This window comes from Hippopotamus amphibius, chromosome 13, assembly GCF_030028045.1.
Source record: "Hippopotamus amphibius kiboko isolate mHipAmp2 chromosome 13, mHipAmp2.hap2, whole genome shotgun sequence".
NCBI classification, from domain to species: Eukaryota; Metazoa; Chordata; class Mammalia; order Artiodactyla; family Hippopotamidae; genus Hippopotamus; species Hippopotamus amphibius.
In genome coordinates this window covers 103189629-103213821 of record NC_080198.1, presented here as the reverse complement: position 1 = coordinate 103213821, position 24193 = coordinate 103189629, and the positions used below count along the sequence as shown (strand labels likewise).

Sequence of the window (24193 nt, the reverse complement as noted above, 5' to 3'; positions counted from 1 at the left end):
TCTTTCCGGGACTTTTATTTCTTTAAAATAATTCATACAAATGGTTACGGGCACAAACATGATTTTCACCGGAACACCGCTAGCCTACCACGTCGGGGGACGGCACCGCGCGGCCGCGCCCCGCACCCCGGGCGAAGCACACGCGCCTCTCCGCGCCACCGCGCGCCGCCGTCTTCGTTTGGAACAGGGGTTCATGCCAAAGTTAGGAGAGACAGCCTTTGTTTTGTTTCTCTAAATTATTCTAAAAATAAGACAAGCAGGTAGAAAAAACAATGCACTGTGTGGCGTAAAAAGAAAAACGGGAAGGATTCATTGTCCTGAGAAGTTTGCCAACTGCCTGGTTTGGGGCGCGCTCCACACACACGAGGGAAACGATCAGAAGCGGACCTGCCTCGGGCTCTGCTGCCGACAGCTAAGCAAACAAATCCTTTGTGATGTTCTAGAGACGGTACACAGACGAGAACACTCAGGATAGATTAACTACTAACTTCTGTGGCTTAACGAGGACGCGAAGGACACAGGGCAGCGGCCGGCCCTCGGGACGGGACAACTACGGTCGACGCGGGCGGCGGGGCCGCCTCTCACCCCGGCGCCGGGCCGTCTCCGGAGGCCGTGGCCCTCGCGGTGCCGCCCCTGCGCACGCCTGTCCGAGGCTCGGCCGGCACGGCTGCGGAGCTCCGCCCGGGCTACAACGGGTCGCTCGCGTGGTCTCTATCCGCCTCGGGCTTGACGGTTTGGCCAGGAGAAGGCGCGTGGGGCGGGTGGGACACGGGGGGCAGGCCGTGGGACAGGGACATGGCGCTGGGGACGATGCCTTCCACGGCGGCCGGGATGCCGCTGGGGGCCACGCCCACCACGCCCGGGGGGTACCTGCTGGGAGGAGGAGGCTGCAGGTGAGGCCCAGGGACCCCGGGCGGCACCTGAAGGTCGCCTGCTCGGGGGGGATGCCGCCCCAGCCCCGCCCACTCCCTGTGTGGCCGCCACCCAGACAAGCAGGCTCCTGTCCCCCAGGCCCCGAGGGCCACCCCCGCCCCGCAAACGCTTCGGCCCCACCCGTCCACGTCCACGGGGGCTGCGTGAGCGCACATCCTGGCCAAGAGCCCCCGCTCACCTGTAGGCAGCCCCGTTGAGCTCAGGGTGCACCACGGCCGGGTCCACGCTGGCCCAGTGGGTGGCGGCTGCAAGGTGGTCCTTGTTCACGCAGTTCTTCAGGCTGTCGGGAATGCGGCCTGCGAGAGGCCGGGGAGGGGAGGAGGGGCGCCTGCGTTAGGTGCTTGCCACCAGGGAGACCCCAGGGCAGGGGCTCTGTCAGGGGTTTGGGCCGCCCCCACAGACGCGCTCCCATCAGGCACAGCGGGGTCTTGCCTCTCTGGGCAGTGTCGCCCTCGAAGCTCGGGGAGCCCCAGCCCCGAGCAGGCGACGTCAGCTCCCCGGTGCCCTCGACCCTGTCTGCTTGGCCTTGGGATCTCAGAGACGCGCACAGGACCCAGCCCAGGAGGTTTACACGTATAAATGACTTTTTAAAAGGTGGGCAAGAAAACAAGAGCTGACATCCCCAGCAGGACAGTGAGCAAGCAGCAGGACGTGGCACGAGAGCCTGGGGCTCAGCCCCACCTCCTCTGCACGCGGGCTCTGCCAGGGCCGTGGTGCCCGTCCTGGGGGGTCCAAGCCCCTCGCCCCGTGCCCGAGGAAGACACACGCGGCCTCCACAAGGGCCCCAGGGCCCCGCCCGCCCCCGCCGGCCCACCTGTGATGGCTCTCCGGATCTCCCGGGCCGCCTCCTCGCGCATCTCGATGGAGGCCTGCTCGCTGTACCAGGCCGCGTGCGGGGTGCAGATCAGGTTGGGCGCGTCCTTCAGGGGGCCCTGGCTGAAGCTGCACGGCACGCGGGCAGTCAGAGGCCCCGTCCCCAGAGCCGCCCCCAGCACCCGGCGCCGTCGGGCGCGTCCTCAGGCCCCTGGCCGCGCGGGGGCGGGGCGGGGGGGACACGCCGTCCACTCCTCCCCGCAGACGGCTGCGCCGTCTCAGACCCCAGGCCCTCTGGACACCGCCGCGTGCCCCGGGGACGAAGACCCACCTGGGGCCATCCCGCTGCCCCGACGACCGTCTCAGCCGTGGGGCCTCTGGACGTGGCCACGTGGGGGCAGCCACCTCGCGTCCCCGAGCACGTAGCAGGATGCCCCTGTCTGAGCCCCTCCCCCTCCCGCCAGCTGCAGGGGGCCGGGGGCCGTCCTGGCCGGCAGTGCCGGCCCCCTCCCGCCGAGCCCTGGCCCAGAAGGAAGGTCTGCCCGAAGCGAGATCTCCGGCTCCGACGCCCCCGGGGCCCGGAGACCGGGCGTGGGCATCGCGGCCCCCTCCCTCTCTGCGTGGTGGCCATCGGACCAGAGGCGGGCTGGCGCGGGGCGCGAGCTGGGCGAGCGCTGTCTCGGGGACCCCAGGGTGCCGCCGGGAAGCACCTGAAGGGCTCCGACTCGTGTACGTCCAGGGCCGCGCCGCGAATCCGCCCCTCCTTCAGGGCCTGGGCCAGCGCCTTCTCGTCCACCAGGCCGCCCCGGGCCGTGTTCACCAGGAAGGCCCCTTGTCTCATCTGGGAAGACACGAGACAGTGCGGCCTGCAGGCGCTCCCCCGCCGGTGACCCCCCTTTCACCCCAAAGAAGCCCACCCACTGTGGGGCTCAGGCGGCCGGCCGTCAGCTCAGGGCGGCCCTCGCCCGTCCGGGCCTCACCCCGTTCTCGGGGACGGCACAGGTCTGAACAGCGCCCCTGGCCACACCTTGTCCCCAGAGGCCCAGACCCAGCGCGTGGGAGCAAAGGTGCCTGGCCTCACCCTCCGGGGGCTGCGGGGCCCCGGGCTCGTGCAGGCGCACACCCACCACGCGTTCCACACGCACACGGCTGGAAGCAAACGGCCACCTCCCCCAGTTACACACATGTGTACACGTGTCTACACCCACGTGTGCACACACACGTGGGGTACGTGCTGTCATCCACACGGGCCTGTGTGCACGCGGCCACTTGGAAGGCCTGGCGCCACGGGTCGGGGAGGACGCGGCCCCGGGACCTGGGAGGGCCGGCGCGTGGCCGGTCACGGGCAGGAGCGGCCCACGGGAGCCCGGCCGCCCCCACCGCGCGCCCACCGCCCCCGCCGCGCGCGCACCTGCTTGACGGTGAAGTCGTTGACCAGGTGGTGGTTGTGCTCGTTGAGGCCGCAGTGGAGGCTCACGCAGTCGCTGTGGAAGAGCAGGTCCTGCAGGGTGCTGACCCGCTGCAGCCCCAGCGCCCGCTCCGTGCCATCCGCCAGGTAGGGGTCGTAGAACAGCACGTTGAAGCCAAAGGCCTTGGCCCGCAGCGCCACCGCCTGCCCCACGCGACCTGGGGGACACGGGCGTCACCGCGGCGCCGCTCCGGCCACCCGCCCCCGTCCCCCGTCCGCCCGGGATGACCCCAGGCGTCTGCTCCCCGAGGCCACGCGGCAGGACGTGCGGAAGACGAGGCTCTGGAGAGAACGGAGGGGCTCCGGGGGCTGGGGGCGCGCGGCCGGGGCGGGATGGGGGCGCGCGGACGGGGCGGGATGAGGCCCCGCGTCCCGAAGGCTGACGCCCCGGCCCGTGGCTCCCGAGGAGACAGCGGGGAGCAGCGCGGCCGGGCGCTGGGCCGGCGGCCGTGGGGCCCCGAGGCTGGCGAGGCGGCCGCGCAGAGGCCGCGAGGGACCGGCGCCAGCGGCCCCGCGGGCCAGCCCCGCGCTCAGCCGGGCACACCCTGAGCCACTCCCCCTAAGACGCAGCGCCAGGTTCCACAAACCGAAAGAAACCCGGAGAGGACTTCGATTTTTATGAAGAAAAGGCAAAAAGCGAAACTGGGTTTGGCGTGTGTGGCAGCTGCCGTCACGGAGCCCCTTCCGGGCCGGGAACCGCAGGCGGCCTCCGCGCGGAGCTGCCACGGCTGTGACTCAGCCTCCACGAGCGACGTGGGTCCAAAGGTCGCTGCCTCTGTGCTTCACGCCGCTTGGGCTGCGGAAGGTCTCGGGGGCCCGTGCTGCTCTCGGGCAGTGGGGACCCAGCACCCAGGCTCTGGGGGGGCCCCCAAGAGGGACAGAGGAGGGGTCGGCGCAGACGCCTGGGGGCCACGGGCGCTGGCTGAGACCAGCCTCCGGGCAACCCCACCCCACCGCGTGTCCTCACCGACACTCAGAGGTTACGGGGCCCCAGAGCCACCTGGCAAACCCGCCCCCTCCCACCCGCGCCTCACTCCGCGTGGGCCAGGCCGGCCCCGCCCTCAGACTGGCTCCGGGCGCCGGGGCCGACGTGCGAGTGCAGGGCGCTCACAGGGCCACAGGGCCCCGACCGGCTCTGGCGTCCGTGTACGCACAGCCAGCAGGACAGCGCGTCACGTCCGTGAGCGACACCCCGTGCCGCACGGACGTCCGTGACCCTGACCTCCTGCATCAACGCAGGCTCATCTCTGCCCAGCAATGCCCGCACGGCCGCACAAAGCCGGGCCTCTGCCGTGGAGAACCTTTGGAAAACCGCTGACGGGGCAGCAGGGAGCTGTGGCCCCTCCCCCCACACCCCTCCCCCACTTCCCGCCTGCCGCCAACACGTGTCTATCCCCGGGTTTGCTGTATGAGCACGCGGGCCCCAGGGCCAGGGGTGAGTGCACGGAGCGCCTCCGTCCACCCCGGCGAGGGCTCAGGGCAGCCCCCCCGGCCCTCACCCGAAGGCCCTGCGCACTCGTCTCCGGGGCGGGAGTGGGCGCCGGTGGGGCGAGCACGCGTGAGCACCCAGGACCGCACGACCCTGTGCGACCCCAAGGGCACCTACTTAACGTCCGTGCGTGCGGGCCCCTGCCTGGTGTTCCCGGGGCACAGACCCCTCCAGCTGGCGCTGCCTCCTGGCTGGGCCACCTCCCCGGGCCGGGGCCTGCCTGCGGCGCAGCCCGCTCGGCCCTCCACCCGCCGCGCCTGCGCGGGGCGGACGCCAGCGCACCTAGGCCGATGATCCCCAGGGTCTCCCCGCGGATCCTGGCGGCCCCGGAAGCCACCTCGCGGATCTGCTCGACACTCTGCACCCGCGTGCCCTCCCGCAGCGCCTGGTGCAGCCACGTGGTCCTGCGGTACAGGTTGAGGATGTGGCACATGGTGGAGTCGGCGGTCTCCTCCACGGACGCGGCTGGCACGTTGCAGACGGCGATGCCTGGGCACACGAGATGCGGGCGGTCACCGGGTGGCCCCGGGCCTCACGTGGACGGGCCGGGGGACACCTGCCCCAGGCCATGTGCGAAAGCCACCCAGGGGGCCCCCGCGGGCAAACAGGGCGGGGACGGGAGGAGAGACCGCCTGGGCGGGTGCCCACACCCGCTTCTGCCCCGCCCGGACCACCCGCCACTGGACCTTCCAGGAAGGGGTCTTGGCCAGGCCACACCCCCCAGGCCCCGCCCTCGGCACAAGGGAAGCAGCTGGGCTTGTGATGACACGTAAGACGGTGGGGGGGGGACGACTGAGCGAGCACAGAGCTGGAGCCCGTCACGCGTGGGAACAAGCCTGCCGCCCGATGGGGGCGCACGCCCTGGGAGGCCTGGCCAGGATGACCCCACGGCACGGCCCAGACGCTCCCTGCAAGGACGATGCCCAGCCTGTGAAATCACAGGCAGTGAGGACCGGCTCCGTGAACGGGACGAGGCCCGGAGGACACCCTGGCTCGGAGGGTGCCCAGACTGCAGCCCAACACTGCGGCCCCAGACTGCCTTCCTGGGGACACTGCCTGGGAACAGGGGACAGGTGACAGCAGGGGGCAGAGGGCTCTGCTGGCACAGAGCTGAATGAACCCTGGGACTGGGGCGCGTGGCAGCCTACAACACAAGCCGTTTTCATTCTGAAGTTCTGAGGCCACCGTCTGTGACCACAGGCCACAGCCAGGCGTGTCCTCACCTGCCGTAAAACCGTGACCAACACAAAGGAAGAGGAGAGAGCAGACCCCAAGGTCACAGGAGGCGGAAGGGTGCGCCCAACGGGGCACGTGCCCTAAGTCACAGCATAAACCTTCCCCAGCAGGTCTCCTAGACAGGGACACTCGAAGCCCGACACGGACGGGCTGGCTGCCCCTCCCCCTCGGTCCCCAGGAGGCAGCGCAGGAGGGCGGGCGGGCGGGCTGCCCGCAAGGCCCGGGCCTTCCGAGAGGCGGGGCTGCCACCCTGCACCCGCCTGCGGGGAGCTGGTGAGGCCCACGCCTGCTGGCCCCCAGGCCGCCTCCAACGACGCAGGCGCCGCCACAGGACTCTCCTCTTCCTGGTGACACCGACAGACGAGACGGGACACGACGCGGCTGCGCCCCCGCTGCAGAGAGGAGAACCCGGGACCTTCCTACCTAAGTCCCCAGCCGACTTGATGTCGATGTTGTCAAAACCGCTGCCGATTCGGACGATTATGCGAAGGGCCTTGAACTTCTCCAGGTCCTCCCTGGTCAGAGTGATGGTGTGGTACATCAGCGCCCCCACGGCCTCGTTCAGCACCTGCGGCGAAGGGGGCACGGAAGCCGGTGCTGACCCGCGGCCCGCGCCCCGGAGAAGCCACATGGATGCCCCCCGCCCGCGGCCCCGGCCGGGCGGGTCCCCGCGGCTTCCCGCCCGAGCAGCCCTCTCTCCTGGTGGAACGCGCAGGCCTCCCGGGGGGAAGCCGCCTGACCTCCGCACGAGCGGTCTGCAGTGACCAGAGCGTGACAGCTGACGCCCCGCGGTCCCTGCCGCGGCGACATTGCACCCCGCCTGCCCGACACAGGGAGGTGTGAGGGGGCTGCCTCCTCCTCGGGGCGCCAGACGCCACAACAGACGGCAGACGCCGGGCACCAGGAAGACCCGGAACCCCCAGACCCCAACGATGAGGTGGGAAGCCAGCGGCCGCTCCCAGGACAGGTGCGATGAGACGGGAGCAGCCGACAAGCTCCGAGTCCCCGGGAGACGGTGGACGCGCCGCAGTGAGCGCACCCTCCACACGGCGGGGGGCGGGTCCAGCCCTCACCGTCACCGTCACCGTGCGGGAGGCCCGGCCTCCAGGTCGGCCCTGCGTGGCCCAGGGCCGGAAGGCCACTCCGTGCGGGGCCGGGAGCCGCGGCAGCCCCCGTGCGCTGTGCGCTGCGCCCTGGACCTGGGGGCTGCCTCCCCACCCCCACCCGCCCCCACGGGTCGTCAAGGGCACGACAAGGTCAGGCAGGCGCTCTGTGCACGCTCGGGCCTGAGGGGTGGGCCTCGCCAGCTGCGGCCCCACGGGGGGCCCGACAGCTCTGTCTCTGGGCCCCTTGGGGCATGGCCGAGGCCTCCGCCCTCACGTGCAGGCTCCAGGATGCCTGCTCAGGCGGGGGCCGCGTGTCCCGGCAAGGCCGCTTCGGCGGAGGCCCACGCGGGCTGCGTGACGTGTCTCCCCAGACCCTGGGTGCACAGACCTCCCCACGGGTGAGTTCTGCCCACGGCCGCGGCCCCCTCCACTGGGCCAGCCGAAACCCCTGAGCTCCACCAGCTCCAGGCCCCACCACGACCGATGCATGTGGCTCCTGGGGGCGGGGGGCCATGGGCTGGGTCTGCGCGGGGATGCAGGGTCTCCCAGGTCTGGGCCCAAGCGCAGGGGCCGCAGAGCCGGGCCCACCGTGTCCCAGGCGTCCCGCAGCCCAGGACCTGCCACAGCTGGGGACACGTCCTCCCTGAGGCGCCTTTACCATGGATGACGTCTCGAATTCGGTGAAACGCAGAGACCCCTGGGAACCCGCGGTGACACGTCCCCGCCCTCTCCTCCTCTGGACCCAGCTTCCCGTGCCGACCACGGAGGCCGGCAGACCTGTGCGGACCCTGCGTCCCCCCGGGCGACAGAGGCTGCCGGAGCACAGGGGGCCACACGTGAGCCGAGGAAGCATCTGGCCCGCTGCTGAAGCAGTGAGCAGAGAAGCGGGCGCCGGGCATCGGCGCAGGGCGAGGCCCTCAGCCTCGGGGAGACTGCCAACGGCCCCGAGCCCGCCCACCGGGGATCCTGAGCACTGGACACACGGCCACCCAGAACGCAATTTCCTCGGAGGCTGGCGTGGCCTCCCTTCTGCTCTTGCTGGCTGAGGTGGCCTGGAGGACATGACCAAAGGGGACCACATGGAAAGGACCGTGGCAGTGACAGCCGAGCGACAGGGCAGCGGGGCCCGGGGCCCGGGTCCGGCCAGGAAGGGACGGCGCGTCGCCAGCCCTGCCCCAGCCCCTGCTCGGAAGGTCCAGGAACCGCAGCTCCAGGGGCGGGGGCTGCCAGCGGGCGCGGGCAGGCGGGGGCTGGATCACGCCCGAGTCCCGACAGCGGCCCGGCCTCCTGGGAGGGCGCCAGACGCGGGCACAGAGCTCTGCTGCCTGACTCCACGGGAGCGGGTGGGGACGGGACGGGGCCCGGCGCGCGGCAGCCGAGCAGCAGCGGTGCCCGTCACAGGCGGGGGACCCACCAGGGGCACACGGGGAAGGTGGGCAGGCGGGGACAGGGCAGCAGACGCAGTGAGGCTGCGAGCTGGGGGCGGCAGGGCTCAGCGGGCAGGTCCCCAGGAAGCCCCGCTGGCCGCCCTGTGCTGTGCAGACAGGAGCCAGCGAGGAGGGCCCCCCAAGGCAGGTGGGCAGGCGCTGGGGGGTGGGCTGCGTGTGCACAGAGATCTGGCGGTGCCCACCGTGGGTGGACACGGCTGGGCGCTAGAACCAGAGAGATGGTGTCGGGAGGGGCAGCCGCGGACTGGGAGGCAGGTGGACCGGGAGGGGTAGGCCCCCGCGAGGATGGCGTGTGGGTGGGCTGTGAGCCGGCAGGATGGGGGCGGGGGGAGGGTGTCCTCGCGGCTCAGGCGTGTGCGCAGGGGCGGCTTTTCTTGAGCGTTTCACCCAGTCGTGGTCTTTACGTGTCCCAGCAGAGACAGTCCACAGGGCTGCGCGTTTCCGCGGCTGCGCGGCTCCTAGCATCACCCGCGTCCCTGCAGGTGCTCCTCGGGCTCGGGTCCCGCCGCCCCCAGGGCAACGTCCGCCCACCCGCCCTGACCACCCAGCACCGGGCACTCCGCACGTCAAACGCCCCGTGGGACGCACGCACACGGGCACCGTTATTTTAGCCTCAACTTGCATTTCTACGTGTGACTCACCCACATACATTTCTGGGTACATTATTTTTCCACGCCTGGCCCTTTTCCTACCGAGCATCTCTCGAATCCCAGGGCACCAGGCGAAGAGTTCTCCGAGGGGGGCCCGGACGCCTCCCAGAGCAGCCCCCACCGCACGCCGGCCTCGGGACGAGACAACTGCAGGGCCGCCGACTGCCCCGCGCAGACTCCGGGTCCACGCTCCTCTGGCTCCCCGTGCCCCTCTCCTGGCTGCAGAAGGGCCACGACACCGCCCGCCCAGGGTCCACGTGCCAGCCCCCACCCGCGGCGTGACCAGCCAGTCACTGACGCGCTGTTCTCGAGGCCACGGGGGGTTACACAGCCCGCCTGGTCGGGCGCGCAAAGCAGCAGGGCCTGAGGGGTACCCACTGGGCACCAGCACGGGGTGCGGCTGGTCAGGGCACCCGGCCTCCCCTCCCACCGTCTCTCTCTCTCACCCCCCCCCCCCACCCAGTAACTTCTCCCTTCTCTCTCCAGACAGCCGCGCTCTGTGAAAACAACCAGAGGCCCCGGGGTGACTCTCCCGGATGGCTGCAGGGGGCCGGGTGACCGTCGGCCCAGGTGGAGGGACCGGGGCTGAAGACCGCAGCTCGGATCCTCACGGGCCCGCGGAGCGCCCCCCAGGCTGGCGGCCCGGCCCGGCTGCCCCCGGCGTCTGTGAGTCCCGGGGGGGAGGTCCCCTGCGCCCGGCCGTGCCTGTTTTGTCCACGCACCCCTCCCCCGCCCACCTTCTGCTGGGATTGGTCCTTTTCCTGTCGGTCGAGGCGTCTGCACGTTTCAGCTGTTGACCCCCTGGCCGTCACACGTGCTGCCGACACCCCGCCTGTGCCCCCGTGTTCCTGTTTTCCGTGGTTTCTTTTGCAGGGAGACGGTTCCGACTGCCTTATACTCAGACGCCCCCTCCTTTCCACGCCGTGCTTTCTGCAGAGCTGCCCACGTGTGGCTCTGTCCTGACCAGGGGCAAACGCGCTCCTGCAGACGCCCCTCGCTCCCGGCGACAGCGGGCGGGCAGCAGGGCACCGGCCAGCGTCCCCAGGGCTCACCAGTCCTTTCCGCTGCCAAGTCCTTGGGTCCCCCAGAGCGGGGGCCACCCCCACCACTGGCTACAACGCCAGTTTCCGTGCCTTCCCTGGATTTTATTTCACATCTTACCCAGCCTCGGGACGTCCCTCCTGGGACCAGGCACTTCACGCCGACAAGGCCCCCGCTGGCGCCCTTGCGACCCTTCCCCGAGCGCGTCCCCACGTCGCCCCCACCCCAGCCCGGCCCCTGGACGGGAGCCCAGGCCTTCTTGTTCCACGGCTGCCCCCCTCGTGGGTGCCTGACTGTCTCTGAGGAGCTTGGGCGAGAGCGGCCAAGGGGAGAAAGGCCTCCGCTGGGTCTGCGTGCGGGCGGTGAGCGAGCTTGGCTGAAAGCCCTCCCAGGAGCTTCGACAGCCCACCTGGGCTGGTTCCTGTCCCCCACTCCTGGCGCTGCTGAAATCTGGATCCTGACAAAGGAGCCTCCACTCAGCTCTGGAAGTTTTCCTCCTGTTGTGGTGATAACGTCAGCGTCTCCTCCTCAGCGCGCCCGGATAACGTCTGGCACCCAACCAGCTGTGAGGAGGTAGAAACCCCTGTCAAACGTGACACGTAAGGCAGGCTGGTGTTTCCCTTCCAGGCCGAAGCCTGCAGCCAGGTGGTCCAGGGACCCGTGTCAGCTCCAGAGCCACTGGGGGTCTGGGTTCCGGTCTTGCTGTCCCCCACCCCCCCGTTCCCAGGCTACCCGGGCTCCACATGGCTTCCCCTCGTGGTCTGGGTGGCTGCCCAGGCTCCAGCCATCACATCTGGTTTCCACCCAGCAGAAACAGGGAAGGTGGCTCTGCACACGAAGGCTGCTGTCCTCTCCCCAGCTGGACTTAAGTCACCTGGCCACCCTGGCAGCAAAGCAGGAGGAAGGAAGTGCTTGTCCAGGACAGGAAATGGGAGGCTCCCAAGGGCGGCTGCATTGGCCCTGCCTGGCGCCCCCGGGCAGTCTGCGCGTCTCTCCTCCTTCATAGCTTCCATCTTTCCTCTGGGCTTCCCTTGACTGTGTCTTTCAAGCTTCCTACTGAAGTTTAACTCTCCTGCTCCTGTTTTTAGTCTCCAAGAGCTCCCTCTAGTCCTCGCGTGACCCCTTTCTCCTGCGTCCCGCTCAGCGTACAGGCAGGTGTTATTTTAGGTGCAAAGACCGGTGACATGGTCCTAACCTCTCTTCAGTCCGAAGCATAAAATTCTGTCCCCAGGACACTTTTGCTGCCTGTTCTTCTCTGACAGGTGAAGCCTTGGCCCTGGCTTCCCGCGGGTGTCGGGAGGCGGGGGCTGGGGGTGCCGCCTGCCCGTCGGGTGGGGCGGAGCTGCCATGGTACCAAGGGCCCTATCCTTGCCCCCTCCCCAGGGTCCGTCAACTCGCTCATCTGGGTTTTATATTAACTTGTTGAAATAGTTTTGGTAAGTTACAATTTTATGAAAATACACGTCATCTTAGTTTTTGAATTTACTGTCAAAACTTGTTTTAATATTGGTTACGATTTGTAAAAATTTCTATCTGTACGTCTCTTTTCCATTCAACTATTGGTTTTTTTCCAAGTATCCTTCTGGTTTGAAACACTGTGATTCACAAGAAGCTGCCAACGTAGCAGAAAGAATCCCACATCCCTGGCCCAGCCCCTGGTGGGCGAGGAGCTCGCACCTGGCAAAGGCGTCTGCGCCCAAGCCTGCTTGGCCGTCTGGTCCTGGTTGTGTGCGATGCTCTGTGCGTGTAACCTCACCGAGCGTCTATTCGAGTAGCCACCTCCCAACAGGCCACAGAACACAGGACGACCGTCACCACAGAGAAACACCCTCGTGTGAGGAGTCTCCGGACCTGGCACCTCCACCTCCCTCGCTGTCCCCATCAGGGAGACTGGCCAGAGTGACCCCGACGAGCTGGCTGCTCTCGCCTGGCCGGCGCCCAGGAGCTCATCCTTCCTTGTTGCTGAGCGGGGCTCTTTGGTACCCGTGCCCCGGCCGAGGGCCACCTGGTTCCCTCTGTTCCCGCCACGAGGCACAAAGCTGCAGCGGGGCTCGCGGGCAGGTTTCTGCGGGGACGAGTGTGTCGCTTCTCTGGCAGGAACACGGGCAGCGGGGCCGCCAGGCAGGTGGCCGAAGCCTGCTCCGCTTAGGGAGGCCGCAGCCCGAGTTCCCGGAGGGGCCGCTGCCGCACCGCTCAGCCGCCCGCCGCCGCCCCCCCAGCCCCGGACAGGCCCCTCCCCTCGGAGGCTGGCTCCCAGCACCGTCCCTCCCGGCCCCCTGCGCCTCCGACGCTCCCCGTTCCTGCGCGACTCCCACGTGGTGGGTGAGCCTGTCCAGTGAATTCGCACATTCAGCTTTGCTCTGTCTCAGCTCTGCAGCTTCTGAAAGCTCTCCCGAAGTCCACCGTCGGCACCTTGTCTGTTCTCTCTCCTCCCGAACTTCTCAGGCTCGGTTTTCACGTGGCGGCTGTGGCCGTGGCCACCCCACAGGCCCTGGGGGTCCCTCTGGTCCTCTGTCCCTGCTGCTTTCTGCCCAGTTCCTTCCTCTCCTGCTGCCTGGTTATCTTCAACTGTGTGATGGACACCGTACTAGAAGGTGATCTGCAGAAACAGCGTCGGGTCCAGGCCTATGGTCTCTTCCCGTAAAGACGGCCACTCTCCCTTGTTTCTGCTGGTCACCTGGGCGCAAGGCACAGGCTCGCCTACAATCCAAGTTCCAGGCTTGATGTGGATGGGCCGGGCGGTGGACACGTGAGGGTGTTTCTGGTGTCAGCTTGCCCTCTCCCCGGGGGCCCAGCCCAGAGCTAGGGTCCGGCAGGGCTCCATCCTCGTGGCCCATGAGGCTGCCCAAGTTGCCCGGCCTCTTGGTCGCCTCTTCCAACACAGCAGATGCCCCAGCCCAGCAGACACAGCCTGTTCACACCCCTGCGGCGTCTGGGCCTCTCCCGACCCGACCCTGTCAGCTCTCCGAAGTGCCTAGGTTTTATAAACCTCGGTCCAGCTTCCTCAGCTGACTCGGAAAAGGTGGTTCTGAAGTACCCGGTCAGCTGTGACTACAAACAGAAACCAGATTAACGTACTTCCCATCCCGGGAGCCTAAGAGCTGCACACCAGGCGATACGGGCTCGGGGCAGTGGGGGGGCCTGGTGACGGCCATGGCCCGAGGCGTTTGGGGACAGGATGCAGGCCCCACCCCACCTCCAGCACCTCCACGGAAGCCACGTCCCCAGGTGCCACTTTCTAGAAAAAAACTGGTTATCATGGAGACGTCCCACCCCCGCCTCCCGACAGGCCGCCTGGCGAGGACAGCGCCACAGCCGCCCACTGGCGCGAACCCTGGCCACCTGCCTCGGCTTCGGTGAGGCCGCTGCTCCCCAGGGTCCACCCCGCCTGCTGTACCTTCTCGTGGATCTCCTGCGTGGACTGCGCGTCACAGAAGGCCACCGTGGCCACGTCCTTCAGGATGGGCATCTCCACCGTGCAGTCGCGGCCGTCCAGCAGCGCCACCAGGGGCCGCGGGTGCAGGGGCCCGTTCATGATCGGAGGTCGCACGCCTGCGATGACAGCACAGAGGTCACACGCCTGCCACGACAGCTTCCCGTGGCAGCACGACCCCGCTGAGACAGCCCACCTGCCACCGCCGCCAGCCACGCACAGCCCACCCCAAGCACTGCCCATCCTACGTGTTCCGCCACTAAGACCTGTGTCAAAAATAGTTAAAAAGCAGGGGGAAAACAACCCGGGGTTTGGCATAGCCCACTGCCACCGGAGTGGACACCGCCGGTGGTGACCCCCCTACACCCCCCCGAATCGGGGCCTCAGGGACGCAGAGCCCAGGGCAGCCCCGCGCTCCAGCCGGCATCCGGACACGCGGGTCAGAACACGACAGGTTCAGGGACGCGCCCGATGTCTCTCTTCCCCCCGAGGCTGCGGCGTCGCTGCCCAAAACCCGGCAGGAACCCACCCCGCACCAGCATCGCCTCCGCGCGTAGATTTGAGGGGCGGGAAACAGGGCAAAAGGTAGCAGAGAGTTAAGACACTGGTAAGTGGCCAGAACCCCTCACCTTCCCGAAAGGAGACAGAGAAGACTTACTAAACCTCACTCCTTCCCTGCAAGGCCCAGGTGAGGACGGGAGGACGTCACAGGTGACACGCGAGCCGGCAGGTGCCGGGAGCCATGCCAGCACCCCCCAGCCCTGCAAGGCTCGCACTAGGAACGTGGCGGCCAGCGTGCGGGTGGCACACAGCGAGCAGGACGGGAACCGGGAGCAGGGAGTGTGGCTCCGAGGGGCCCACAGCCGCCCGCCAGAGGCTGCCGCTCCCGAGAACGCACGGCTCACCCTGTGCCGACGAGGCAGGCGGCGAAGGTGCCAGGTCCCCTGGGGGGGCTCTCTGCACGGGGTCCAAAGGCCAGGCCCACCCTGGTCACCGCCCCCCCGGTCCCCAGCGGAGCCTCCAGGCCCCCGCTGTCCGCAGCGCGACAGCGGAGAATCGCGTGCAGATGGCGCCCTGGTCTCTCCAGCCCCACTAGGAGAACAGCGACTTCTCACTTAAAGTCATCACTCATTTCAGAGGATGACAAACACCGGCTCCCAGCCTCGCTCGGCTTTAATTCACCCGCCGACCTCCACGTGCCCTCAAGAACCAAGCCCTCCGGGTCCGCGACGCCGTCTTAGCCGAAGAGGGCTCGCAGAGCCTCGCCCGAACCGCCCGGCAGCGGCCCCCGGGCCACGGCGCGTCCGCGCCAGCGTCCAGAGAAACCCGCGCGCCCTGCACAGAAGCAAAGCCCACAGCAAACGAGGGGCCCACCCGAGGCCTCCCGGGCCCCGGCAGCTCGGGGCAGCCCTGTCCTACCCCTGCCGCCCCGGGAGCCCAGGAGCGGGGACCCCGGCCTGCAGCGGCGGCGCCCGAGCCCCGACCAACCTGACATCTCTTAATGTGGGCTGGGCTTCCACCACCATGAATTCGACTGTGCACAGCGTCTATCTTCAGAATCCCCGGCGGAACCACGTCCTGTCACCGGGTCCTCATCCCACGTCCTTAATTGTCTCGAACCAAAGCTCCCAGGCTCCCGTCCACGGCGACCACGCAGCCCGCGCCGGGTCAAAGTCTGACTAAAAATTAAACACAAGAGACACGTTAAACACCACGGAGCATCAACTGGACCCGTGAACCCCAGGCCCACAGAGGCGGGGCTTCCTGCACCCTCGACCCCATGCCCGCGGCTGCCGGGCTGGGACCTACCTGAATCGGGCCCGGCCCGGCGTGGGAGCGACCGCCGGGGCCACAGCCAGGACGCAGACGCAAGACGCTCACCCCGAAGGTCCCCTCCACGGTCCCAGGAGCCCCCCACCCGGTGCCACCCGTATGCACAAGCTGGGAGGTGTGGGGACAGGACGGCCCAGGGGAGGATCTGTGGCCAGTTCTGGAAGCTTCTATCTCGGGGGCCCACCGCTGAGACTGGACTTCGGATGAGCCACGGGGGAGGGGCCTAAGGACACAGACCCCTCCCCCGCGTCCCACATCCCGCCCACAGGCCCCGAGGCGGGGGCTCCCCTGACCGGTGCTCGCACCCGTCCCCGCGGGAGGTGTCCCAGGGCCGGGGCTAGGTTCAGGTGTGGTCCTCCCCAGAGACCTGCACAGCTCTTCAGGCGGCGGGGCTGCAGGACAACCCTGGACAGTGGCCAGGGCCCAAGAGAGTCCCCACGAGGGTCACATGCATGAGAGATGCGGGCTGAAGAGGTGCAGGGACTGGGAACGAGCCGGCCCCCCAGGCACGGCCTGACCCCCCCGAACAGCCAGCCAGCAGTCTCGGCGTGAGGCCACCCTGGCACGGGGCCTACCCTGCTGCGCAGGTGGAGGCCAGGCTGCCCGGGACCCCAGCACCGCTGCGCGCCGAGCAGGGCCCACAGGGTGGGAGGCCTCCCAGACCAGGCACACCCGTCCCCGTCCGCCAGGGACGGGCCTGTGTCCACACAGCGCGGGCGGCCCTCACCCTCGCCTGACTCCCGGCCGTTCCTGGCCTTGCAGCCGCCCGTGGACAGCGATGGCCAGAGGCCCGGCCACCTCCCTCACCCCCTCACGCGCTGCGGGCGGCCCCCAGGCCTCACCCACCTTCCACCTGCGCAAAGCCCTTCCCAAGGGCAGGATGACCTGGTCACGACCCAAACCTCGGGTGTACCCACGTCCTTCACGGTCCGGCTGAACTGCAGGGCCTGGCGGGCCCCTCCCGAGAAGCCCTGGCCAGCTGGCCAGGCGCGGCCCACGACCCCAGGACACGGGCGGCAGGGCCAGGGGGCAGCCCGCCGCTGACAGCCGTCCAGTTCCCACAGCCTCGAGACCCACCGGCTTCTCCCCTCAGTGCCCGCCACCCCGTGTCCAGCGCCCGAACTGACCTCACCACTGGCTCCCAGGCGCCCTCGGCCCTTCCCACCGCCACACGGCCGCGTGCACCGAGGCCCCCCCCGCGTGTCCACAGGGGAGGCGTCAGGACGCCCTCGGCCCAGGTCCCCGTCACCACCACACCTGCTCGGCCTCCCAGGCCACGCGGCGCGGACAGCAGCCCTGCCGTGAAGGGACGCGGCACCCGAGGGGCCACGCTACCTGAGCCCTCGAGACGTGCTGGGCTCCCCATCACACACACAACCACGCGCCTCTCTGAAGCCACAAAACACGGGAAATCGGCGCGTCTTCACGCTGCAAACGGCAGACGCCCGCGGCTCAACTTCCTCCTGGGAAGAATGCACTCGATGAGCCGTAAGACGGCAGGTGCCACCCCACACCCTGGACCCCACACCCACACCCCAGACACGGCCCCGAGGGCAGCCCTGGGACAGGACAGTGCCCCAGAACCTCAGGGACTCTTGGTGCCGGTCCTCAGGCTCCGGGCCTCTCACTGCAGGCCGACCTAGAGGCCGACGCGCCCTCCTACCCCAACCCTCACAAGAGGGACGTGGGGACAGCGACGGGGGTGGGGGCCTGGGCCGGGCCGCTCCCACGGACCACCGCACAGCCTGGACGGGCACTGCTGGCTGCAAGCGGGCCCCCCACCACGGCCCTGACGGGGCAGAGGCAGGAGAGCGTGCGCCAGGACCCCGCCAATCCCGTCGTCTCTTCCTGCTCCTCTGCTTCCAAAGTTGGCCCCAAATCTACTCCAAGCTGCAGAGACAGCGCCCGGCAAACCACAGTGGTCACCTCCCCACGGCCAAGGCAGGCCAGCCTGCGTGCACCCCTGCACACCCGCTACACCCGGGGCCGGGGCTCAGGCCCCTCGAAGGGGGCCCAGCACCGCACCCTCCCAGCCCTGCTGAGGCGGCCTGGACGCCTGGGCTCCCCTGTGCCCACCGCCCACCACCCCTGCTGTGAACGTGCTCTCACGAGGAGGCTCTGCTTTGCCAGCGGTGAGTGGCCTAAAGGGGCCGGTGCCTCCCTGCTCCCGTGGGGGAGTGGGTCCCACCCAGGGCGGCGGCTGGCGGACCTGGGGTCTCGGAGGACAGCCTGGACACGGATGGAGGGTCCCGGGCAGGTGTCGTACAACACGCGGACGGGAGGGGAGGGTCTGGCTCTCCCCTCCCCCGCCCCAGGGCCCTGTGGGCAGGACGGCCTCGTCGGGACGCGGGGATTTGACCATCCAGTTGCGTTTAAAATAAGAACAAAACCACAGTCGCAAGAAGCTTCTAGGCTTGTGCGAAGGACACTCCCGGGTGAAAACGCTAAGCTCCAGCCTGCTTTTAGAAATAAGCCCGACGGGAGCTCCATCTGTGACTTCACTGCACAAGGCGCTGGACGCAGGCGGTGAGTGAAGGGTTGACAAGGTCAGGCCAGGGGAGCGGAGGGGAGGGCCACGGTCAGGCCGGCAGTGAGCCCCAGGGACCTCAGGGCCACCAGGCCACCTCCCACAGCCACCGCTGCCCCGAACACCCCACACGGGCACCCAGAGGAGACCGCCACCTTCCAGGGGAACAGCCCGTGTTTACAGAGGGAGTGAAGGACAGCGGGAAGGAGCGAGGCGTGGCCAGCAGGGGTGCACCCCGGGGGGGAGGGGGCATTCAGGCCGCGTCCCACGCTCCCCGTGGGTGCGGTGCCGCCCCCCGGCCCCCCGCCCTCTACGGGCCTGCCCGCACCCCTCCCCCGCCAGGTGAGCCAGGGGCAGCCCTCAGGGGCTGGGGTCGCGGCCAGAAGGGCCCCCCCCGCCCCCCTCCCTCACCAGAAACCGGACCCCGTCTGGGAGGGCGGGATGCGGGGTTGGCTCCCTGCCAGGAAACCCTGGGGACGTGACGACAGGGACAGCCCAGGCCCCGTCGTAACCTCGGTGACCGTGGTGAGGGGCCGTGTCGGGGAGCGGCCGGCCGGCAGCAAGGACGCCTGTCAGGGCCGAGACGCCGTCCCCTCAGCAACAGGGCGGGTGAGGAGCAGACAGGTCCCCCCACGATGGCTCTGGGCTCGCGGGTCTCCGGACGCCCTCCCTGGTCAGCCCCCGACCCGGGGCTCTGGGCGCAGGAGGGCCGCTCCCGTCCTGCGTGGACCCCGCCCCAGCTCCCCCCCAGCACACAGGTGGAGGTGCCGTCAGGGGGCTGCGCCTGCGGGGAGCTGGGGCCCCTGCCGGGCGCCGCAGCCCCCGCCCTCCCCACCCCTGACACCCCCAGGCTCCCGTCCTCTCCAGGCCTCGGCTCCCCCGGTTCCCTCTGCCCCCTCCAGCTTCCGCTCAGGGACGGACGTGGGTGCCGGCGGACGGCTGGGGCCCCGCAGCTAGAACACGAGCGCCCCCAGCACAGGTCTCTGGGGGCCCCTGGCAAGCACGTGGGGAGGGAAGGACTCCTGATGACCAGCCTGACGCACAGGCGGCTCCGTCCCCACGTCACAGAGGAGACGCCCCGAGTGGCACGGCCGTGGGAGCCGGGTGCCTGTTGCGGGGGCAGGGGCGTGGTGCCCAGGGTGCACTCCCGCATCCCAGGGGCTTGGGGGGGAGGGTGCAGTGGCCAGAGCGGTGGGTGAGAGAGGGAGCCCGTGCTGAGAGCTGCAGCACCGTGGCCCTGGGCTCCCCCCACTCCCGGGGAAACGCCGGGAGCGGGCAGTGGCAGGACCTGCAGGCCGAAGCGGGTGTCCGTGCCAGCCGCCACCGGGCGCGGGCCCAGCAGGAGGCAGCTGCCCCAACCCCTGGCCCAGACCCCGGGACGGACAGACGGTGCCCTCGCGCCGCACCACGCAGCAGCAAGAGGGGATGGCGGGGACAGGAGGGGATGGGAGGGGACTCGAGCCGCGACTTGAACCACACTAAGCAAAGATGCCAGCGGCGAGGAGCCGGGCGCGTGGGGACGCGGACCCTCTCCCGCCATCTTCCCGCTCAGTCCCGCCTGGTCCTCCTGCAGGGCCACTCCTCCCCACCCCAGCCCCAGTCCCCGTGCCTGAGATGGTGCTCAGCCACGCCTCCCCAGGGTGCGGCTACGCTCGGGGGGTCCAGGGGCTGCAGCTGCCACGCTCTGGGCTCGCCCGAGGTGCTGAGCCCCCAGAGCCATCACAGCACACCCCCGGCACCAGGGCCTGCAGGAAGTCCAGGCTTCCCTGGGCCATGCCGCACCCCAAGCACTGGGTCAGGGTCCCCGGCCGGCTCGTGCCTCCTTCTGCAGCGTCCATGAGCATCTCAAACTCAACGCACCGGCACTCACCCCCAGAAGAGCCTCTGCTTCCTCTCCAGCCCAGTGACTGCTCCCCAGCCCAGGCCCCGGGCTCAGCAGTCACGGACAGGGTCTCTCGCCCCACGGCCAGTCCTTCAGCCAGTCTCCCCGGCCCCACAGGCTCCCCGCGTTCCACCAGGCCTCCAGCCCGCACACTGCAGCCTCCTGGTCACTTCTGCCCCACATCCCCAGCACACCACAGCCCCCCAATCAGTGCGGCCAGAGCCTGTCACAGGCACACCCCACACCCCTCGACAACAGGAAAAGCAAACTACTGGGCACAGCTGGCGCCCCCGGCCCCTGCTGCTTCCCCATCCTCCGCGGGGACAGGCCCTTCAGCCTGACCACCAGTCACGCCCTCCTGAAAGCCACCTCCCCAGGCAGGGCTCTGAGGACCCGAGGGCGCCCCACCTCTGCCCCATGTCACAGCCGCCCCCAGCACAGCCTGCAGCAGAGTCTAGCTGGGGAGGGGCTGAGCCCTGCAGCCAAGGCCAGGGCGCTCCCGCAGCAACACGGGGCATAAAACCTCCAGCATGACCACCAGCCAGATCCAGCCTCACATCCTCTCAACTCCTCAGAAACCAAAAGGTGCCCCACACCCATGCGGACAAAATCTGTGATGAACAGAATCACCAAGGCTCTTCCCCACCCGTGTTCCTCTTTCACCATCTTCACTTATGCCCACGTGTATGCAGGTGTCCTGCCACCTTCGTGACGCCCAGAATCCCAGAAACGAGAACATCGTCTGCGTCAAGAGAATGCAGGCTGGGGCGGGTACGTCGTGATGCAACCTGTGACGTAGGAAGTGCCACCTTCCTACCCTGCAGACTGAGGTTTCACAGCTGCTGCGTGGAGACCCTTCCCCCAGCCCTGTCCCAGCACCGGCCCTGTCCCCACCCCGTCCCTTCGCCCTGACGGCTAGCACACGGTCACCCCTGTGATCCCACCTCTGCGTGTGCTCCATCCCCACGTGACGGGACAGGACACAGAGGAGGGCCCAAGACCGTGCCCGGGTCGGGGCTCTGCCGGGACTCCCCCAGGGACAACTCTGTGCTCTTGGCTGCTGTGGTCGCTCGTCCAGAGGTTCAGGGATGCTGCCCCACGCAAGAGTGGACAGGATATACGAACCCACAGGGCACCCCAAACGTCCACACGGCCAGGGACCGGCTTTGGCCTGTGTATTTGCCTACGTGTGTTTTTACACAAGTAACGTGGGTACTCTTGAAAAGGAGAGTTGGGGGTGGTGTCCTGGAGAGAGGGAGGACACCCCCGTGGCACACGACCTGCAGTCCCGGCTCCGGAGTCGCCATGGGCAACCACCTCCCGAGCCACCCCGAGAAGTGGGAGCTCTGCGAGGGGCTCACCTCCACCCCCCGCCCCCGACCACTCATCTCGGCAGCCGGAAGGAAACCTACCCCATCCCACTGCCAGACGGCAAACCCCTCCCAACCAACCACAGAAAAGAGCATCACCAGAAAGGGCGCTGCCCCCGCCACGCTCCCGGCTCAACCGCTGCCCGCGGAAGGCCGTCCCCCCGGCAAGCCCGGCGCCGGGCCGCCCGCGCCCGCCAGGCAGGCCGCAGCCGGGGGAGGCTCGGCCCCAGCCCGCGGCTCCGGTACGGGGCGGCGCCTCCCTCCCCGGGCCCCGGAGCCGGGGACCCCGGTCTGCGGGCTCCAGGAGCAGGGCGGCGGGCGAAGCCGAGCGCGGACCCCTCCCCGGCCGGCCGCGCCCCCGCCCCGAGGAGGCCGCAGGCCGGCGGCCGCGAGCCCGGAGGCGCTGGGCCGCGCAGCGGGCGGGACAGGTGGGCGCGACGCGGGGGCGGCCGGGGCGCGCGGGGCGTCCGGGCCCGGACAGGGCTGCTCCCGACGCCCCTCGGGGCGGCCGGGGGGACAGGCGGCCGGGAGGGACAGCGGCCCGCGCGCGCCCCGCCGCTCGAGCCACGCACGGGGCAAGGCCGCAGGCGGCACGGAGCCCGCGGGGGGCGGCTCGGGTCCCCGGCCGCGGTCCGAGGGACGCGGGGTCCCCGGCGCGCCCGGCCTCCCCGCGGGGCCCCGCCCACGGGGACCCGGCCGGGCCGGCCCGCAGGACGGACGGGCCGGCGGGGCCTGCGCGCCGGGTGCGGGGTCCCGGCGGCGGGGGTCCCGGGGTCCCCGCGCGCCTTTGTGTCACCTGCGCGCGCCAGCGGGCGGGCGGGCGGGGCCGCGGCGGCGCACGCGCACTCGCGCGCAGCAGCCCGCGCACGCGCACGGCGCTCCCGCGGCCCCGCCCCGGCCCCGCCCCCGGGCGCTGGCGCGCGGACGCCGGCGCGCACGCGCACTCGCCCACAAAGCCGGGGCCCGCGCCCGCCCCGCCCGCCCGCCCCCGCGGCCCCGCCCCGCCCCGCCCCGCCCCCGCGGCCGGAAATGCGCGCGCGCGGCCTTACCGAGAGGCAGGCCCTTGTTGAGCAAGTGCGAGCTGCCCATTGAAAAGCGCGGGCGGCCGCGGGCCCCGACGAGTCCGGTGCGCTCCGCCGCGAGCCCGGCGCGTGGGGCGGCCTGGGCGCCGTCCGCTGCTCCGCCCGCTCGCCTGCGCCCGGGCGCCGCCGTGCCGAGCCGCCGCGCCGCGCCAGCAGCCGCTCCACCGGGCGGGGACAGGGCGCGCGCGCGGGCGGGGCTTCCGGCGCGGCGGCCTCCTGTTTCCAGGCGCGGGCGCCGCGCAGCACCACGCGGGCGGCTGCAGGCCGCGCCCGCCCGCCCCGCCCGCCGCGCGGCTACCCCCGCCCCCGCTGGCCGCGCCGGCCCGGCCCCGGCGCCCGCACCTGCCCCGGGCCTGCCGGCGCCGCCCGCCGGGGCCCCGCTGGGCCTGGGCCGCCGCCTCCGGGCCGCCGCCTCCGGGCCGCCGCCGGGCCGGGGGAGGCGGAGGCGCGGAGCCCGGGGGCTCTCCCTGGGGAAAGCCGGCCTTAAGCTTGCGCTCTGGGGACCGAGCAGGGCGCACGCCGGGGCGGGGCGGCGTCTTGGAGCCGGTGGCAGGGACCTGCCCGGGCCTGGGGCGCTGGGGGTGGCCCCTGGGCGGGGGCCGGGGGTGGCCGAAGCGGGTGTCCGTCTGGGCAGCGCCCAGCCCCTGAGACGGCACCCGTGTTCGTCCCGGAAGTCCAGGGGGGACCCGGCACCGGAGCGCCACGAGGGCGGCTAGGCCAGCCCAAAGGGCAAGGGGATGCGCTTGTGCGGAGGGGCCGAGGCCGCCCTGGGAGACCCTGAGCCCAGAGAAGGGGTGTCCTGGGCGTCGGAACGCTGTCGGGTGGCCGTGAGGGTGAGCAGCGTGACCGTCCGGGTAGCCAAAAGCACATCATTAAACACCGCAGCAGCGACTAGCACTGAAAGGGGGTAGGTTTGGTGAAACATGAGGGGCCGTCCTGCAGTCAGTTCTGTTATCTACCCCCTTAACACCCGTGAATCAATGAGAAAATGTGGGGTCGATAAAGGATGATAGGGAACTGGGTGTCTATGTGCAAAACAAATGCTTTTAAACTCACTTGGTACTCACCTGTGAAAATATCGCCCAGATTGGATCAATGAGCACCCATGGGGAAAATGAGAAAACAGGATGTAAATGAGCATTCAGCGAACCTGAGAACTTTCGTAAACACAGAGGCAAAACCAGTCACGAGGGAAAGATCAACGTTCGGGAGCTGGGCGCAGGTCTTGCCCACACACCCCTCTCACTTTCTCAGTTAATGTTGTCCGGGAACAGAACCGCCCGACGTGGCCTGGACCAGCCCCTCCACTCCAAGCATCCCAGTGCTGAGACCCAAGGTGCCCCTTGGTACCTGCCTCCTCCACCACCCAGCCCCCAGCCCAGGGTCACCTGCCACACTCCATCCCTGTGAGCGGCACGGTGAGCGGCGGACGGAATCAGATGCGTTTGCTCACAGCGCTGTGGGCTTGTCACTGCAGTGCAGGGGAAGTGCCAGCTTCTCACTGGCCAGAGAGCCCTGGGCCTGGGCCGCCTGCCTCTCCCTCACCTCCGGGCTGATGTGCCCTTCCTCCCACCTGCCACAGGCCTCCGCACGGGCTGTTTCTTCTGCCTTCCCCCACTCTTCCCAGGGCCCCTTTCTCCTCCTTACCCTGTGCCTGCTGGAGGACTTCAGCTCCCGCTGTGCTGTCAGCTGCCTGAGGGCAGGGTGTCTGCTTCGCCACTCTTGTGCATTTGAGGTGGGAACCTGCTAGGTGGAGGTGGGGGAGGACCGCCTTCAGGAGTGGGCCTGACCCACGCTCCCCTCCTCCGTCCTCTGGATGGGTCAGGGTCAGGGGCACCCAGGCCACAGGCTGCCGCCTCTGATGCCCTCCGCGCTCTCTCAC

General features: G+C 69.7%; 1 protein-coding gene across 7 annotated transcripts; it reads right to left on the bottom strand.

Annotated features, from left to right (window-relative positions):
* Nucleotides 1-22484, bottom strand: CTBP1 (C-terminal binding protein 1). 7 transcript variants are annotated; one of them, XM_057705368.1, is made up of 10 exons: nt 22279-22484; nt 15106-15296; nt 13582-13736; nt 6363-6507; nt 4986-5192; nt 3158-3372; nt 2457-2587; nt 1748-1875; nt 1112-1229; nt 1-873 (listed from the first exon to the last, which is right to left on the bottom strand). In XM_057705368.1, exons 2-10 carry the CDS (start codon nt 15110-15112, stop codon nt 687-689), a joined length of 1293 nt encoding a protein of 430 aa, XP_057561351.1. In that variant the 5' UTR covers nt 15113-15296; nt 22279-22484; the 3' UTR covers nt 1-686. The 7 variants fall into 7 exon arrangements, with proteins under 7 accessions (XP_057561351.1, XP_057561352.1, XP_057561353.1 ...); XM_057705369.1 differs by lacking the exon at nt 22279-22484 and adding an exon at nt 16786-18273; XM_057705370.1 differs by lacking the exon at nt 22279-22484 and adding an exon at nt 15427-16735.
* Between the last annotated feature and the right edge of the window lie 1709 nt (nt 22485-24193).